This window comes from Peromyscus eremicus, chromosome 2 (genome assembly GCF_949786415.1).
Source record: "Peromyscus eremicus chromosome 2, PerEre_H2_v1, whole genome shotgun sequence".
Classification (NCBI taxonomy): Eukaryota; Metazoa; Chordata; class Mammalia; order Rodentia; family Cricetidae; genus Peromyscus; species Peromyscus eremicus.
The window spans coordinates 56,895,447-56,913,537 of NC_081417.1; the positions used below are offsets into that span (position 1 = coordinate 56,895,447).

Here is an 18,091-nt window from a genome sequence, read left to right on the forward strand (position 1 = left end):
CAAATGTCCCACTACTAAGCTACACCCCACCCTGTGTGTCAGTTTTGTTTGAATGTGTCTTATTCAGTGCTGGGATGGGTCAGCTGGGAACCTAAAGTAATGCTTTGCTCACTTAAAAAAAAATGCCTGGAGGCAAAGGACTTGGGAATCTAAGTGGGAAAACTCCTCCCACCGAAGATAAACAGGTATATAACCCCATGAAAGAGTAGCTAAGACAAGACTATCAATCCTGGGTGTTACAGATGTTTTACTTTGGAAAAAATGCGGAGCACCAAGGCTGAGATGACTCCAGGGCGTTTATGGCCGGTGGTCCTTGCGGCTCTATTCATCACGCCCATCCAGTCTCTGAACTGTGTTTATCTGGATAACACCACCTTGGAAAGTGTGAAACTTCTGGGCAGCATTATCCGCTCTCCCCTAAAATGTCTAAAAGAAATCAAGGATTTTGAGTTTCCTAAAGAAATTCTTCCACACATCCAGCACGTGGAAAGGGACATGAAGGAGGCCTTCTATCTTATATCGATTCAGGCACTAAATATTTTCAGTCAGAATAGCTACTTCTCCCCTGTGACAAGGGAGCGGCTACAGCACATCAGAATGGGACTTTTTGAACAAGTACAGCAAGCGCTAGACTGCTTTATGGATGAGGAGAAAGAGAACAAGGAGGAGGATAATAAAACAGAACACCCCCGACCAAAGTACCCCCAGAGGGTCTACCTAGAATTGAGCAAGTATTTCATCAAAATCAAGAAGTTCCTGGGGGATAAGAAATACAGTTTCTGTGCCTGGGAGATTGTCGGAGCAGAAGTGAGAAGATGTTTCATGATATTTTACAACTTCAAAAGACTACTCAAAATACAATCAGGTATGTTTGCAGATTTGCGTTTCCCTCCATAGTTTCCTCCTTCATCTTGAGCATGCCTGTGCTGTGTGTGATGTGGCTGTGTCCTCGGTTAGACTGGTCCTCGGTGTAATGTTTCCTGTCTCTGAGGCTTAACCTTGGCACATTAGCCACATTCACCTCTTTAAGAAGAGGCAATGCCAGCCATGTTAATCAGCGCCTGTGTGACCCCAGGAATTTTCTTAGAAAGTACTGAAGACAGGTTGAAAAGACTAAGGTTTCCTTTCCATCTTCTCTCTTCCACTTTCCTTTGACCATTTTCTATTGGCTTTCCTCTACATCTGAGAAAGTTACAAGACAGTAAGTAGTTAGCAGACAGGGAGCCGAGAAGGTTTGAAAAGGTAACATTTCAACAAATCATCTCTCAGGCTGCCAGGGTTGTTTCTCCTATGAAAGTTCACCACATTAACTGTCTACATCCAGTCTATAGACTCAAAATCTTTCTTTTTTTTTTTTTACCACCTCTTTTCTAGAGGAAAAAAAAAATGTTGAGATTGTTTATCAGCTTAGTTTCTTTGAAATGATCTAGTTTAAAGAATGTTAAGTTGTTACTTTAAAAGTCAAGGTCCATAGTGAAATGTGAGTGGGTAGTTCAATCAGTTGATCTGTAAGCTCCTCCTTAATGCTTGGGAGCCTGTGATTCTAAAGCAGCACATGTATTATGCCTAGAGAATGTTGTTTGGTTTCTATATCTAAAGGTATAGAAAGGGCAACAGATGTCGCTCAGTGGTAGGACGTACTTGTCTAGCATGCATAAGACACTTGGATCGAATCCTCAGAACTGCAGTGGGGTTAGAGGAAGGCATAGAAAACGCTGGAGAACGAAGTGACAGCCTCTCATAGTGGGTGGTTTTCTTTGTGTGTGCCCCTAAAGCGAACATCTAGAGTCGTATTTACGGGAGAATTTTGCATTCATGTTCAATCTTCCCAGTTGGAAAGCTACTTGCTGCCAGTTCAGTGAATTAGCCATTGTAACAATACCTGGTACTTTAACGGCTTTTATCTTTTTAAAGTTATTTTGTATCAAGATTGTCTAGCTTATTTACTTAACTCTCCTGTTTTTACTCACCATCTGACTGAATGAATTTTCTCTTCCCCACCCCCATCATATTTCAGAGTCATCCACCTTCAGGCAAGAACTTAGATAGAAACTGACTGCTCAAACACACTCAGGAACCCTCTATGCTAAGGCTATCACCAGCATGCTGCTAAACTCTTCAGACTCAAGACTTTCCAAGTGCAAGGTTCAAGACAGTATACTCAAAGAAAGTCCTATGGCAAAACGAAGGACAAATTTCAGTGGAAGAGTTAGAAGAAATGTTAAATTAAAAATACCAAAAAAAAAAAAAAAAAAAGTTGTGGATTATGGCATTTAGGTTACCAGCCAAAGAACCAGATAATAAAACGAGTTAATACTCTAATTTTGCTACTGTTATGAATCTTAACGTAAATCTCTAATATACAACACCAAAGGGGTTGAGACCCACAGGTTGAGAACCACCACTTTAAGGGCCTCATGCCAGGGATCAAAACTTTGCCATTAGCGTGTAATCTCCCAGTTGTTCTTTAAATGAGATAGTATGGATCCTTCCAGTAATATATTAAAAAATATTAAGAAATCCTGCATTGCACATAGGCTTTTCTCTTCCTTTCCAGAGAGCAGGCCTCAGTGGAGAGCTGTGATGATTATTAATATGGCCAAAAGTCTCTTCTCTAAAAACAGTAAATAAATGCTTGTCTCCAAAAAAAAAAAAAAAAAAGCCGAGTTATTTGGTATAACAGCTCATCAATAATGTCGTTTTAGATTGGGATCATGGCAGTGGGGCGGGGGTGGGGGTGGGAGGCAGGACATGCAATGCCAGCAGGAACAGACACAGTGTTTTCTGACAGCTCTATGGAGGTGGTGGCGGCCGCAGCTACTGTACTAACTTAGAGCTGCTGCCCTGCCCTGGCCCGGCCTGGCCTGGCCCTGGGTTTGCTCTGTGCCAGGGAAGAGAACTTGCTAAGTGGGTGGGAACGGAGTTCAGCGCTAGAGGACAAGCACAGTTGTGTGAGGCCCAACCCTTCAAGAAAAGAAGGAGAAAGAAGTGGCCAAGAAAACACAACGCTGTCCAGTCAGGACAGACTGTTTGGCAGAGAGGGCACTCAAGTCAGAACCACACTCTTTTTATGGAGTACACGTTATCAAGAGACCAACCCCACCAAAAAGTAAGGACACAAGCAACATAAAGAAATGTTAGTGGGCAATAGAAAAAGTGTTTTTTCCTCACCTTTGGCTTAAAAAGTGCTCAGTGAGGCAGCAATAAAACATTTCCCCCCTTTACCACAACAGAAATGGAAAACAGTGATAATGCTGAGGGTGGGTAGAGTGTAGATCTCTTATATATCGCTGGGGAGACAGTAAACTGGCATGTGCTTCCTATGGGCAATACTGCAATCTTCAATAGCCTAAAAAGTGAATCAATCCTGCTATGTTTCCAGAAACATATTCCAAGGAAATAATCGGATAAGATTGCAATTCACTGGAGCTTGGCATATAGAGTTTTTAACTTTTCACCTATGAATTTTCTATTTTTCCTACGATAAGTTTTTGGAGAAGTCTTTTGGTTCTAAAATTAAAGAAACAGAACACACTTATTTTCCTCTATAATGATTGTGTTTTCCCTCCTGGCAGGCTGGGCCAAGCCCTGACTTTAATGATGCCTCTGGTACTCCCTGAGCAAACAGAACCTAAGCTGGTCCTGTTTGTTACTCTGCTGCTACTGTCAAATTTCAAAGAAATTTGATCTTGTGGGCCCTTATCTTTATAAAACGTTTGGACAGTGTGTTGAGCACTTTAGAAAAATTTCTGTTCTTCCTTTCAGGGACCCACCAGTAAGATCTAGAAATCAAGGGAAAAGTTCTCCATATTGTTACTCTTGAGTTAACAGTCTCTCAGAGAACTTTTAAGTTAGTAAAGGGCAAACCAGACTTGCGCAGGGCCCGGAACTTAAAAGGCATGAAGGAGGGCTGGGGTGTATGTGGCTCAGAACAACGCACTTGCTTAGCATGCTGAGGCCCCATCTGCAGCAAGGGCATTGGGCAGGTGCGTAGGTCACAGGCGGGCCCCATAGAAGCCTCCTCCTCCCCTGAGTTGGAGTCGGGGAGGCCCGGAAAATCGCATCTCCTAGAAGAAGGTCTAAGGTAGGGAATCCACAGGAACATTTGGCAATGACGACCAAGGCTGGCCAGAGGCACCGGTCCCAACAGGTGCACACAATCAAACGTGCTCTAGCTGACCCTCCCGAAACCGTTCCATTCTGGTTCCCGCCGGTTTGGGAGTTAACTTTGTTCTTGCCAAGATTGTTCTTTTTCTCTTTCTTTTTTTAACTTTTTTATTTATTCTTTGTGTCTTTCACATCATGCATCTCGATCCCATTCATCTCCCCGTCCCTTCAAGACTTCTTAATAAATAATCCACACTCGTTAACAGCACTACGAGTAAGCGCCCAATTTATTCCGGGAAACCCGACCTCCTATAGTCGTAACAGGCGCCCCCCTCTGGAGAACCGGGGCCTACCCCAAACCACCTGTTCTCCGTGCTCCAGGCCGCATCTGCCACCAGTACTGTGTAGTCGGGGCCTGCTTTTTCTACATTGCTGGGAGAAATTTGGGACTTAAACTTGGAGCCTTAGATAAGGTCAAAAGTCCACGAACATTTCACAGCTAGTCACGACACCACTATTTCCAGGCAGTCTTTAGCCTTCCCAGGTTATCTCAGTCTCCACTCATCCCTGCCCCTCAGCCCTGGAGAATCTGCCACCCCTGGGCTTTCCGTCCAGATGAGGTGCCAGCCCGCGCCCATCGCCCGGGTTGTGGGCCATCCACACGCGCTTAGCTAGCCACTGGAAGTCCTTCGGACCCTCTCGCGGATCTCCCGGCTTTCGAGAACTTCGCGGCCACTCTCACCCGACACCCGTCTGGGATTCGCTGGGGATAAGATCTAAGAAATGCGCCCTGGGCCACAAGCAGCCTGGGAGGCGGGGTTAGGAACAACTTTCCCTCCGCCCTCTAACCGCAAAGCCCGGGTGGGGCGGCCTAGCCTTGTCCCGATCCCCCTCCTTCCCCGGCGGGGATCCCTGACCCGAGTTCGCGCCAAGGCCGGCGTGGAAGGCCCGCGAGCGGCGAAAGGGGCTTTCCTCTCCGCCGCAGCCCCACCAGATGTTAGAGGCGTAACAATAGTAGAACCGCAGAGAAACAAAAGGCCATTCACCGGCTGGATGAGAATGGCTCTGTCGCCCCGTCTCCGCCGGGAAGACTTACAGAGGGGTCTGATAGGGGGTTGGGAGGGATCCTGAGTGGTCTGGAGCCTCTGCCACGCTCCAGGAGGCGGGGAGCCGTTCTTTACCACTAACCACCCAACCCTGGGGGTCCAGTGGCGGGGAGGAGAAACCAAAGGAAAGTTTTAGTTTTCACCTTCTCTGGTGCAGGAAAGGGAGGGGCTGCAATTCCAGATGTTTGACAGTTGTTGGCCCAAAAGTTGAGCAAGATTTATTTGTTCTTAAGACCCTCCCTTCATGAGGCATCAGTAGCCTGGGGACAACCCGAACGGTGAGCTGTAGCCCCACGCAGCCCCCACGCTGGGTTCCAGGAGCCCGGGCGCGTCCCCCTGCACAGATGCACTTTCGTAAAAGTTTCTCTTCCCGCCGCCTCAGGCCAACGCGCACCCTACCCGCATCTGCGATTCAGAAAGGGTTCGGGGCGAGATTTGCACCCTGAAAGGGGCTGGGGGTGGGTGTTTCAAATCAAAGCCAAGGATCCCTGGGTGGGAACTGGACTCACGTTCCAGCCCGGGAAGTGCGTACCCGGAGGCATAGAGAAGCCAAGGAGCCCGCACCGGTCTAAACCAGACTCTAACCCCGGAAGCTCGCGGAGGAGGGAATGAGGACCCGCGTCCGCGCGGTTGATCCGCTCCAGGTGTGCCCCGCACCTCGGCCCTCCTGGGCACAATCCGGAGCTGGAAGCTGCGGGACTGCGCCTCCTCCCCGCTCTTGGAAGGGTTACTTACCGTGGGGTTTTAACCTTCAGCCTAGGGCCCTGCTGTCGTCCTCCGCGCGGGCAGCTGGGGCTGGAGCGGTAGAAAAAGACTGAGCTCCTCCGGCCGGAGCAGCGACACTTGGCAGATCCACGCGAGGGGCTTCCTGGCCAGCACGCGCGACTCCAGACGCAGCCGCCGCGGCTCTGATGCGGCCCCCACATGCACCGAGCGCGCCGCGCAGCCCGCCCGGGCGCCACTGCAATTCATCGGCTCAGAGCGGAGTCCCCTGGCGGCCTCCTCTGGAAAGGCAGCTTCGTGGAGGCAAGAGGAATCTTGTTGCCTTTAGGATCCTCTAATCTCCACAAGGGCCTGAGACAACGTGCAGTCTAAGAAGTTTCTCTACTTTGATCCGCTGGCCAGCGTAGCTAGGAAAATGCCAGACCAGAAAGACTGCGGTCCCTGTTGAGCTTTGTGAACTTGACACAAATCTAGGAAGAGGGAATCTTAATTGAGGAAATACCTCCATAGATAGTCTATTGGTAAGTCTGTCCGGCATTTTCTTAATTAATGATTGGCGTAGGAGGGCCTAGCCCACTGTGGGTGGTGCCAACCTGGGGCAGGTAGTCCTAGGGTGTATAAGAAAGAAGGCTGAGCAAGCCATGAGAAGCAAGCCAGTGAGCAGTGCTCCTCCATGGCTTCTGCTTCAGTTCCTGTTTCCAGGTAACTGCCTTGAGTTCCTGTCCTGACTTCCCTTTATGATGTACTACGATCAGAATGCATAAGCCACATAAACCCTTTCCTCTCCGAGTTGCTTTTGGTCGTGCTGTTTTATTACAGCAGCAGAAACCCTAACTAAAGTCCACAAAAGTTTTTTTCCAAGGCACCCAGAAAGAGCCAAAGGACTTAACCTTCTTCACAATTTTCTGACTGTTGTAAAATGCCTTGGACTGCCTGACACACCATAGAAAGTAGCTTTAAATCATTGAAAAAAAAATACTGGAAGTCATACCCACCTCTCAGGGTGGTTGTTAAGAGTAAACCAGTTATAAGAAGTATTCTTAGTTCATGGTAAGAGTCTTCGAACATGAGCTGACTCTCTGGGAAAAAAAAGTGAATTTATCTACATGCCTTTATTCTCTTATAGAACATCTTAATGCATACTGATTGGGTATGGTATTGCATTCCATAATTGCAACTACACATTTGAAAAAAATAGAGATAAATTAGATGTGTGTGTGTATATATATGTATACATATATACACATATATACATACATATATATGTATATATATATATATATTCTATACCTCATTGCTACCAGCCTTTCCATCAGAAATGTCTCTCTATGAATGATGCCTTTCTAGGCTCACAGAAATGTTTGGGAAGCTCCTGCCTCAAGGCCTTAGTACTTGCTCTGCCCTCTGCCTGGATTTCCCAGTCACATCCCGGCTGAGGGCCTGCCTTTTCCCTCCAGCTCTTTGCTCAGAAGCCTTCCCTTCCAACTGTACCCTTCCTCTACCCACACGGCCTGCTGCAGTCTCCTCCGTTCAATGAATTGCCGTCAGACACACTCAACACTGCACCTTGTTCACTCCATATTAGTTTTCTATGGGGAAAATAAGCCAGAAACTTCAAGGCTAAAAACAACATGAGCAGGGGTGGAGAGATGGCTCAGAAGTTAAGAGTACTTGCTGCTAGGTAACAAGGAGGACCCTAAGAGGGATGCATGGATTGCCTTGGGAAGGGGAAACAGAGGAGATCTTCATGAGTAAACTGGGGATGGAGGGGAGGGGGCATGGGGAATGAGAACATGAGGGAACAGGATGGCCCAGCTAGGGGAGGGACAGAGTGGGAAAGCAATGAAAGAGATATCTTGATAGAGAGGGACATTATGGGGTAAGGGATGCTAGGGAAATTCCCAGGAATCCACAAGGGTGACCCCAGACTAGATGACTAGCAATAGTGGCGAGGGTGCCTGAATTGGCCTACCCTGATAATCAGATTAGTGATACCCTAATTGTCATCATAGAGCCTTCATCCAGTGACTGATGGAAACAGATGCAGAGATCCACAACCAAGCACCAGGCCGAGCTCCAGGAGTCCACTCAAAGAGACAGAAGAGGGATTCTATGAGCAGGAGGTGGGGGTCATGATGGGAAAATCTAAAGAGACAAGCTGTAGGAACTCAAGAACTTTAGACTGACTGCTGTGGAACCTGCATGGGACCTGACTAGACCCTCCGCATACGGAAGACAGTCGTGTAGCTTGGTCTGTTTGAGGGGCCCCTAGCCATGTAATCAGGACCTATCTCTGCTGAGTGAGCTGGCTTTTTGGAGCCCATTACCTATAGCTGGACACCTTGCACAGCCTTGATGCAGGGGGAGGGGCTTGGTTCTTCCTCAACCAAATGTATCAGGCTTTGCTGACTCCCCGTGGGAGGCCTTACCCTTTTGGAGGAGGGGATGGGGAGTGAGGGGAGACTGTGGGGGAGCAGGAGGAAGGATAGAGGGGGATCTGTGATTGATATGTAAAATGAATTTAAAAAAATTTAAATAAAGAAAAAAGAGTACTTGCTGCTCCTCCAGAGGACTGGAATTTGGTTCCCAGCACTGTCAGTGGCTCAAAATCACCTATAACTCCAGTTTCAGCAGATCAGACCCTGCTTCTGACCTCCACAGGCCCCTCTGCATGCACACAGTGCACATAAACTCATACAGGCACACATACATAAACATTCATAATAAATTTTTTTAATATATATAATTTCATGTGATGAAGCATGGTCTAGCCAGGTTTCTCTCTCCATGTGAAGGTCAGCTGTTTAGCAAACTCAGTCTCAACTGCAGATGAATTCCCCTTTGTCATGTAATATAGCCACAGGTTATAAACATATGCTATGTAATTGGGGGACACTATTGTGTTCATAAATACCAACTTACTGTTTTCTAGCAGAAGGGATGTAAACAGGGACTTTCGTCTATCCTGTTCATTGCTGTGTGCCTAGACTGTTTCACTTAGTGAGCAGGTCCTTCAAAATACATATGCTGAAGTCCTAGCTCTCAAGGAGAGGTGTAGCTTTGAGGACTGAAGGAGTCATGAGGACTGGTAAGACTCTAATATCGGATTAGTGGCCGAGGAAAGAAGACCAAGTGGGAGATTATAATGAAAAATACAAAGTGGTAGAGGAGTAAAAGAGAGAACAGGAGAGTGTTTTCTCCACTAAGCAAGGATACAGCAAGAAGGCAGCCATCTGCAAGCCACAAAGAGGCCCCTCACTAGACAGCAACCTTGCTGCCTTCCGGACCCCAGCCTCCAAAATTGCTGTCTCAGGATGTTGTCTCTGCTACCTGGTCTGTAGTATTGATATGGCAGCCCAAGGAGACCAACATAACAGCCAATAAATACTCGTTAAGTTAATCAGTGAAAAGACTTGATTGTAAGCATTGCAATATCTAATCCCTACCACACACCCAAAATGTGGCAAGTATTTGCTGAGCACTTTATTGGAATATCTCACTTAATTTTCACAAGATATCTATACGCTAGGTACAGGTGAGTGAGTATAGGTTTTAAAATGGAGGTAACTTGCCTAAGTTCAAGATTTAGAAAACAGTATTAGAGAGTCTTGGCAGTGTGACTTCAGCAATGGCTGTAACTCTCACAATTCGCTGCTACTGTCACGGGGCAAAAGGCAGCCCTGGGTCCTGTCCCAAAGGTGCTTATAATCTAACAAGAATGGCAAGAGAATACAAAAGCGGCAGTGCAAAGGAGACTATGCAGAGGGTTGGGAGAGAGAAAAAAAAAAAATGACCAGAACTGTCTACAGCTCTTGGAGAAAGGGAACTGACCGTGGAAAGGAGTATGCAGATCTTAGGGATGGGGCAGTTGAGCTGAGCTTGGAAATGGTAGGCATGGCTGGAGTTAAGCAGAGATGGAGGAAGACAGAGAAAATTGAACTATGCTCTAAATTGTTTGGAGAACTGGTCATGTAGCTACATAATAAGGACTGGGATCCCAAATGCTAGACTGAGGACCAAAGGAAAGTTCACAAGATTTGGGAACAGTTAGTGGGGAAAAGTCACCGGAAGCAATTGCTAAACATCGATCTGGAGCTGTAACTCAAAAAGTGAGAAGTACAAGAGAAAAACCAACTTCTTGCTGGGTAAATATCGTCCAAAGATGTTAGCTATCATTTTCATGTTGTTTTTTTTATTTTGCATTATGGGTGTTTTGCCTGCATGTGTGTCTCTGCACCATGTGCATACAGTACTCCTGGAGGACACAGAAATGTATCAGATCTCCTGGGACAGTTGGTAGCGTCCATGTGGGTGCTGAGGATTGAACCTGAGTCCCCTGGAACTGTAGCCAATATACTTTATCCCTGAGCCATTGCTCAGCCTCTACTTCAGTCATTTTAAAAGGATTTAGAGCATAATTTGATGTGCCTTAGATCAGTGGTTCTCAACCTTCTTAATGCTATGACCCTTTAATATAGTTCCTCACATTGCAGTGACCCCAACCATAAAATTATTGTCATTGCTACTTCATAACTGTAATTTTGCTACTGTTATGAATCACAATGTAAATATATGATAGGATATTTGATATATGGCCCCCGTGAAAGGGTCATTTAATACCACCAAAGGGGTCTTGATCCACAGTTAAGAACTGCTGCCTTAGATGTGTAAGGTTTGAAAAGAACAACTATTAGCAGTGACAGTAACTAGCCCATTCCCAACCTTTGGGCAAACGTGTGACAAATTCTGTTCTCAACTTGATACAACCTAGAGTCACCTGGGAAGAAATCTCAATATTGTCTGGATCAGATTGGCCTGTGACCACATGTATAAGAAACTATCTTGACTGATGATTGTTGAGGGAGGACACTGTCCACTATGGGTTACACCATTCCTAGGTAGGAGTGTCAGAAAGCTAGCAGAGCATGAGGCAGTGAATGAGATAGTAAACATTGTTCCTCCACAGTTTCTGCTACAGTTCCTGCTTGAATTCCTGCCTTGACTTCCTTCAGTGATGGACTGTGGTCAGGAAGTGTAAGCTGAAATGAAACCCTTTCTTCTCCAAGTTGATTTTGGTCATGGTATTTATCACCACAACAGAAGACAAGCTAGAATAGCAAGCATGAGCTGTATTATTTCCTTTGCATGGAGAAAGAAACCTGCTGGGATGATGGATGAGTGACTTGTCCAACACTACACGAGTCAGACTGGAACACTGAGTCCAGCTCTTATGCCCATAATTGCACCATGTGTCTCGACATGTGAAGAGGCCACAAATGCATTTTTATCTGAATTTACAATATGGCCAGCTTTGGGGCTGCTTCAGAGAGTCCTCACGAGGTTTGCAAGGAATGTAACTAAGGAATTTGATACAGGGAGAGGACCTGTGAATCTTAACTGAAAGCTCTTACAGGGAGAGCAGAAGGAACATGCTCGCCTCACCTGAAAGACTCCAGGGTGACAAGATGGTGTGTCAACTAAGGGGTCACCTTCCAGGGTCAGAGACACAGAGTTGTGAGCCGAACCTGGCTGAATCTCAGCAAGCTGAGGTTTAAATTGTGATAGTACTATAGGCGGTTGTATGGATTTGATGGAGACACACATAACATGCTCAGCAATTGCCTGTCACCTGTTAGGTGCTCAAGAAACGCCACCAGCTCTTCTCAGCACAGTTCTCACACTTCCACATGGAGTCCCTCACAAAAGTAAGAGACTCCAACACGTGTTCCAGGCGCATTGAATCTAGACATTTCACTGTCCCTTGGGATGCCGTCTTCTGTAAGTGACAATGAAAAGAGAGCCTTTTCAAGTAGCCTGGTGCCAGTTAAATAAACTTTCAGTTGCCTCATGCCAGTCAGCACAAGATAATCTCTAAACTTTCCGACTGACACTTTTATTTTTTTGGAGATAGAGTTTCTCTGTGTAGCTTTGTGCCTTTCCTGGAACTCACTCTGTAGTCCAGGCTGGCCTTGAACTCACAGAGATCTACCTGATTCTGCCTTCTGATTGCTGGGATTAAAGGCGTGCGCCACCACTGCCTGGCTCCCAACCTACACATTTTTAAGAAAGGAAATGGCCGGGCGGTGGTGGCGCACGCCTTTAATCCCAGCACTCGGGAGGCAGAGCCAGGCGGATCTCTGTGAGTTCAAGGCCAGCCTTGGCTACCAAGTGAGTTCCAGGAAAAGGCGCAAAGCTACACAGGGAAACCCTGTCTCGAAAAACCAAAAAAAAAAAAAAAAAAAGAAAAGAAAAAAAAGAAAGGAAATGACACACTGGTCTTCAATGGTGTTTGAGGAAAATCTGGAAAAGATTCTGTTACCAAACCACTTCCTTTCCGAGTCCCCCAAAAGAACAAAAGGTATTGGGAAAGTATCACCATGACAACCTCCTAACAGTCGGATGACGGCAGAGGAAAGGTAAAGAGCATGCTTGCTTCACTAATGGACCCATGGTCAAACTGCATGAACAGCAGTTTTTATCATATATGTGTCTGCTTAGAATTTGATTACCCAGTGGTGCTGTGTTCAGCGGACATTAATTATAATTGCTCCAGGTAGTTAATAACAAACAGCAAACAAGCCTTCTCAAGAATTTTTAGCTCAAGCAGAGAGAGTTCACAAATCTGGGGGATCACCTGGCAAGTATCCAACAGCAAGGCCACACTTATGCCTTATCTTCTTCCACTTTGTTTTCAGGACCCTTGGCTAAGCACAAGGCTCAAGAGATTAATCTCCCTGTTTTATGGGAGCATCTGTGAGAACAGAATTTACGGTAATGAACTCTAGGTCACAGAAGTAAGTGTGCATGGCTCCTCCTGAGCACTGGAGTAACGGCGATGCAAATGTGAGGTGATGCATGATTAGTGCATGGTTTGAAGTGGCTTAAATGGATTGATGTATATTACCTAAAGCGTATTTTCTGCCAGCACAATTGTTAACATTTAACACTGACACTAGATGCCTGTGGTAAACTTGGTCAGTGAGTGAGACTTCTGTGTGACTGTTAGCCAATAACCAAGGCAGTAGCCCACATATCCCATACTATCCCAACTCCTACTCCAGTGCCTCCCCCACCAGAAGCTACTGTTCATCCAGTCTTCTTAGTTAATGACATCGGAGTATGGTGCACTTTTCCTTTAAAAATTCCTTCCTTTGAGAGGTTTGTTTGCCAACCAGCCCTCTTTCATCCTACTTTCAATTTCCCCATTCCTTAGGGTATTATTGAAAGAACACACTGATGCTCACTTCCTTTACTTTCCCCATCGTACATCATGAGTGGTTCGGCCGAATTGTGTCGAGGCCTATCAACAGAGTTATTCAGCTGATCCAAGGCCTCTTGAGCAATAAAACCTAAGTGGTTGTATTAGTTTATTTATTTGTTTATTAGTGAAATTATGGCTCTGGCTTAGTTACTAAATTTTGTTGTCAGTTTGATGCCTGGTCCGTAAGAAGCACCCAATAAATGTTTGCCTGACTAGATTTAACTGGCAGATAAATTAATGTCTACCAGCAGAGGCTTGATTAAATATATTTAGTATAGTTTGGCAATGGAACACTGAGCAGTCATTAAAAAATATGAACAGCCATGTGTGTGGCATACACACCTGTGATAGAGGAATTACTTGAACCCAGGAATTTGAGGCCAGCCCATGCAGCACAGTGAGACTCTGGTATGGTTTGAATCTACCTGTCCCTCTTGAGCTCAAGTGTTTGAACCCTTAGTGCCCAGATGGTGGCGCTGTTTGGGGGCGGCTGTGCAACTTTTAAGACACGGGGCCTCCTTTGCAGAAATAGGTCTCTAGGGCCAGGTTGTACTTGTTATGGGTTCTGGGCTCCTTCCTCTGCTTCCCGTTCACTGAGCTCTGGAGAGCTTTCCCAGCATTTTCTTCTTACCACAGTCACTGTGCTGTGCCTTCTCAGCCCAAAGACGCTGCTCCTCACTTAGGCTGTCTATGCCAGATATTTTGTTCATAGTGACCAAAAGTTACTAAAGACAGACCTTCTATAAAAGTAATTAATCAGTCAATCAATCAATCAATTAAAAAACAAACAAACAAAACCACAAAGGGCTGGAGAGATGGCTCTTGCTGTTCTTCCAGAGGACCCACGTTCAGATCATAACAACACACATCATTTTCACACACACACACACACACACACACACACACACACACACGTAAAAACAATAAATCTTAAAATAAAACTACAAAATACTCAAAACCAAAAAAAAAAAAAAAAGAAAAGAAAGAAAGAATAAAACTCTAGTGAGCTAGTTTGTGGTTGAGGCTCTGTGCATTTTTCTGTATATACATCATACATCAACAAAGTATGTTACTAAGCAGCATGTATTGTATGATTCTAGTTTTGCTATTTAAAAATGCTATATAGATAAGGACAAGTACATACGATATTGATAAAAAGGTTTTTTTTGGGGGGTGATAGAAATTTAGGTAATTTTATTTTACCTTTTTCTTGTATTTCTTTATTCAATTAGGGTTAGTGAGATGGTTCAGTTGGTAATGGCACTTGCCACCAAGTCTGATGGCCTGCCGATGTGGAACCCATATGGTGAAAGGAGAGAACCAACTCCTGCAGCTTGTCCTTTGACCTCCACATGTGTCCCACAGCACCGAATGTGTGTATGCACACTTTTGTGTGTGTGCGTGTGTGTACACACACACAGTAAATAAATAAAAATGCAATTAGAAATCTTGAAAGCTTTCAATTATACTTTTATAGTAATTAATTTAAAAAGTTTATATGGCCGGGTGGTGGTGGTGGCGGCGGCGCCGGCGGCGGCACACGCCTTTAATCCCAGCACTCAGGAGGCAGAGCCAGGCGGATCTCTGTGAGTTCGAGGCCAACCTGGTCTACCAAGTGAGTTCCAGGAAAGGCGCAAAGATACACAGAGAAACCCTGTCTCGAAAAACCAAAAAAAAAAAAAAAAAAAGTTTATATGAAATCTTTTCAGTCCAAGACACCTAGTATGAGCTATCCTAATATGCTATTTCCTGTTTCTTTTCCTAAAGCACTGGTTACTTCTCTGAGGAAGGCACATGGGAAGAGGGCCACACAACCAGGCTTTGTTTGACACCAGATGAATATGCTGAGTACTCCCATTGTTCCAAAAGAGCTCTGTTTTGAAGCTCAGTGCAGGCTACATTCAGTGCCTGGGTGGAAATCTGTGATTCCGCTGGCACTGCAGAAACTACCGTAAATAACCCTCTGCCTCCCCACCTTGGTGTGACCACAGGGGTAGGGGCTGTCTTAGTTAGGGTTTCCGTTGCTCTGACAGAACACCATGGCCAAAAGCAACTTGAAGGAGCAAGAGTTTGGTTACACTTCCAGGTAACCTTCTATCCCTGAAGGAAGTCAGGCAGGAAGGCATGCAAGGCAGTAACCCACAGGCTGGAGTTGAAGCAGAAAGTGCTACTTACAGGTTTGCCTGCTTTCCTATAGCACCCAGAACCACCAGCCCAGCAGTAAGACTGCCAATAGTGAGCTGGGCCCTCCCACATCATCAATCAAGAAAAGGTACCATATGCTTGGCCACAAGTCAATCTGGTAGGGGCATTTTATCAGTTGAGGTTCTTGCTTCCAACATGACTCTGGCTTGTACCAAGTTGATATAAAACTAGCCAGCACAGGGGCCTATCCAGGTGTCATTCTTATTAACCAGAGGCCTGTCAAGCCCTCTTCTCTCCCCACTCAAGCCCCGCCTCTTACTTTGTGTTAATGACTGGTGTTTGCCAGTAAGCCTTCCCTATAGCCTCCCTGGCAGGAACACACTGCCCCAGACCATGCTCTGTAGTGACTTCAGACCTCCTTCCCCACTTTCAGGCACAATGTCTGTCATAATCCAGGTGAGACCAACCAAGGAACCTTCCCTTCTAGGAGTTAACACATCACCCATCAAGTTCACCAACCAAGAATGGTGCACACTAAAACTCTCTCACCGTTCTCAAACATAGCAAACCCACCACTAATATTGGAAAAGAAAAGAATAAGAAAACACAGACAGAAAGCGTTAATGATTGTGATGGTTTGAAAGGAAATGGCTCCCAAAGGGAGTGACACTATTAGGAGGTGTGGCTTTGTTGGAGGAAGTGTGTCACTGTGGGGACGGGCTTTGAGGTTTCTTTCCCTCAGGCTTCCCTCACTGTGACTTTCAGTCAACTTCCTGTTGTCTGGAAGATGTAGCACTCTCAGCTCCCAGTACCACATCTGCCAGCACACCGCCGTGCTCTCTGACATGATGATAATGGATTGCACCTCTGAAACTATAAGCGAGCCACCGCAAATAAATGTTTTCTTATACAAGTTGCCGTGGTCATGTTGCCTCTTCACAGCAATAGAAAACTAAGACAATGACATTGTTGGCGCTTCTATATCCAGTAGCACCTGGAAACAACTGAAAGTCAAATATCCCCTTGTTTTGTTACTCTGTGTAGGATGCCTATAACTTGCTATGGAAAGAATTCAAATACTTGTAGAAGAACCATTAAGTAAAGAGTTGGAGAGACCCTACTCCCCACCTCAAGGCCATCTGCCTCAGCATCCTTTATAGTTCTAAAGGCTTTGTTGATAGAGGGTAGAGAACCAATGCTTATTGAGCATCTACTAGGTGTCAAGGCTTGTCCTGAGCATTATCACATACAATCCAATCTTCCCAATGACCTTGGATGGTAGGTATTATTATCTACTTTTTGGAGTTTGGGAAATTTGCTCCAGGTTTACCCTGAAATTCTTTGGTGCTGAGGCTCATGACTTTGTGTCTTCTCACATCCACCAGCCCTATGACTGCTATGAGCCGGGTGGTGGTGGTGGCGGCGGCGGCGGCGGCGGCGGCGGCGGCGGTGGCGGTGGCTCATGCCTTTAATCCTAGCACTCGGGAGGCAGAGGCAGGCAGATTTCTGTGAGTTCGAGGCCAGCCTGGTCTACAGAGTGAGATCCAGGAAAGGCGCAAAGCTACACAGAGAAACCCTGTCTCGAAAAACCAAAAAAAAAAAAAAAAAAGAAAAAAAAAGACTGCTATGAGTTTTCCAGGAATAGAGCTTGGTGGAGTAAACATCTTTGGTGCTCTGTACACAGTGCTCAACACATTTCTAGTTCCAGTGCATTTATGAAATGGCTAGCTTCCAAGATCTCTAGTTGCAAGACTGTTTCCACAGCTGCAGGAGCTTGTTCAAGCCAGGAGCAAGCATAGTGGCTGCTGCAGTGAGGGAGGCTAACGCCCCCAGGGACAATCCAGAAGGAATCAGAGTCAGTAAGCGGACAAGGCATCTTTCCATTCCCTAAAGACCAAAGAATATTAGCTCCACTCGCATGAAGTGGCCACTTGCCAAATTCATTCGAGACACATTTATTCAGCTCAAACCCTCGGTTTTTCCTCTACGTTCCAGTCGGCCAGATCTCCCACTTCCTAGAGTTGCTTCCCAGATAAGCAACCTGCACTCCAGTCATCATTGTTCAGGTTGCTTTGATGGTAAATCCAAATCAACTGACTTAGGACTCCTGGAAATAAACAGTATCTTGTGCACTGACTAGTCTGCTGCTGTGGGGACTATTGAGAAACAAGCCTAGTCTCTGGAGAAGAGAGGCCCTGGGACAGAGGCCAGTGCAAGCTGGGGACTCTTCTAAGAAACACTCCCTACATAGAACTTCTTTGAGAAAATACTCAAAGTGTAGACTCAACATGCCTGGAAGGAAACAGAACAGTGCTGACTGCTTTTCTCTTCTGAGTGAATCTTCAATGGAAGCTCACCAATCCTCCTTGTTTATGCTACCCAACAGTCTTGGCCAGCCCCTCAAGGAATCTCAGTTCCTGTCACTGCAAATAAGGACTATGAGTCTCTTGAAGCTGGCTAGAAGATGATTAGCTATCATCTCCACCTGGAAGGAAGTGTAGCATGTTAGGTTGTGGTATGGCCAGTGCAATTGTGATGGTTGGTCTTGAAGGTCAACTCAACTGTTCAAGAGGCTGGTACCAGTGAACTGCTTCTCTGTGTGTCTGTGGGGATATTTCCAAGGAGGGTTGATATTTAGGAACGTAACTTGGGGGAAGAGAGGGAAGACCTGCGTGCATGTGGATGGCACCTTCTAAGGGGCTGGAAGAAGTTGGAGGAAGGTGGCTTGCAGTGAATTGCAAGCGTGATC

The 18,091-nt window shown here is 45.8% G+C and overlaps 2 protein-coding genes across 2 annotated transcripts in view; one reads left to right on the forward strand and one right to left on the reverse strand.

The window, feature by feature from the left end:
- Mob3b (MOB kinase activator 3B) overlaps positions 1 to 6,632 on the reverse strand; it is a 204,559-nt gene extending 197,927 nt beyond the window's left edge. Inside the window, exon 1 of the mRNA XM_059254100.1 lies at positions 5,949 to 6,632. The gene's annotated coding sequence lies outside the window, so the exon portion shown is untranslated. The remainder of the gene's footprint in view (positions 1 to 5,948) is intronic.
- Positions 251 to 2,049, forward strand: Ifnk (interferon kappa). Its single transcript, XM_059254101.1, has 2 exons — positions 251 to 865; positions 2,018 to 2,049. Exons 1-2 carry the CDS (start codon positions 262 to 264, stop codon positions 2,047 to 2,049), a joined length of 636 nt encoding a protein of 211 aa, XP_059110084.1. The 5' UTR covers positions 251 to 261.
- Positions 6,633 to 18,091: the final 11,459 nt, after the last annotated feature.

What these genes read in the sequence shown, in the direction of transcription:
- Ifnk (XM_059254101.1), top strand. Translation starts at nt 262, where the DNA reads ATGCGGAGCACCAAGGCTGAGATGACTCCAGGGCGTTTATGGCCGGTG. An exon ending in ACTACTCAAAATACAATCAG is followed by an intron (nt 866 to 2,017) that starts GTATGTTTGCAG and finishes ATCATATTTCAG; the next exon opens with AGTCATCCACCTTCAGGCAA.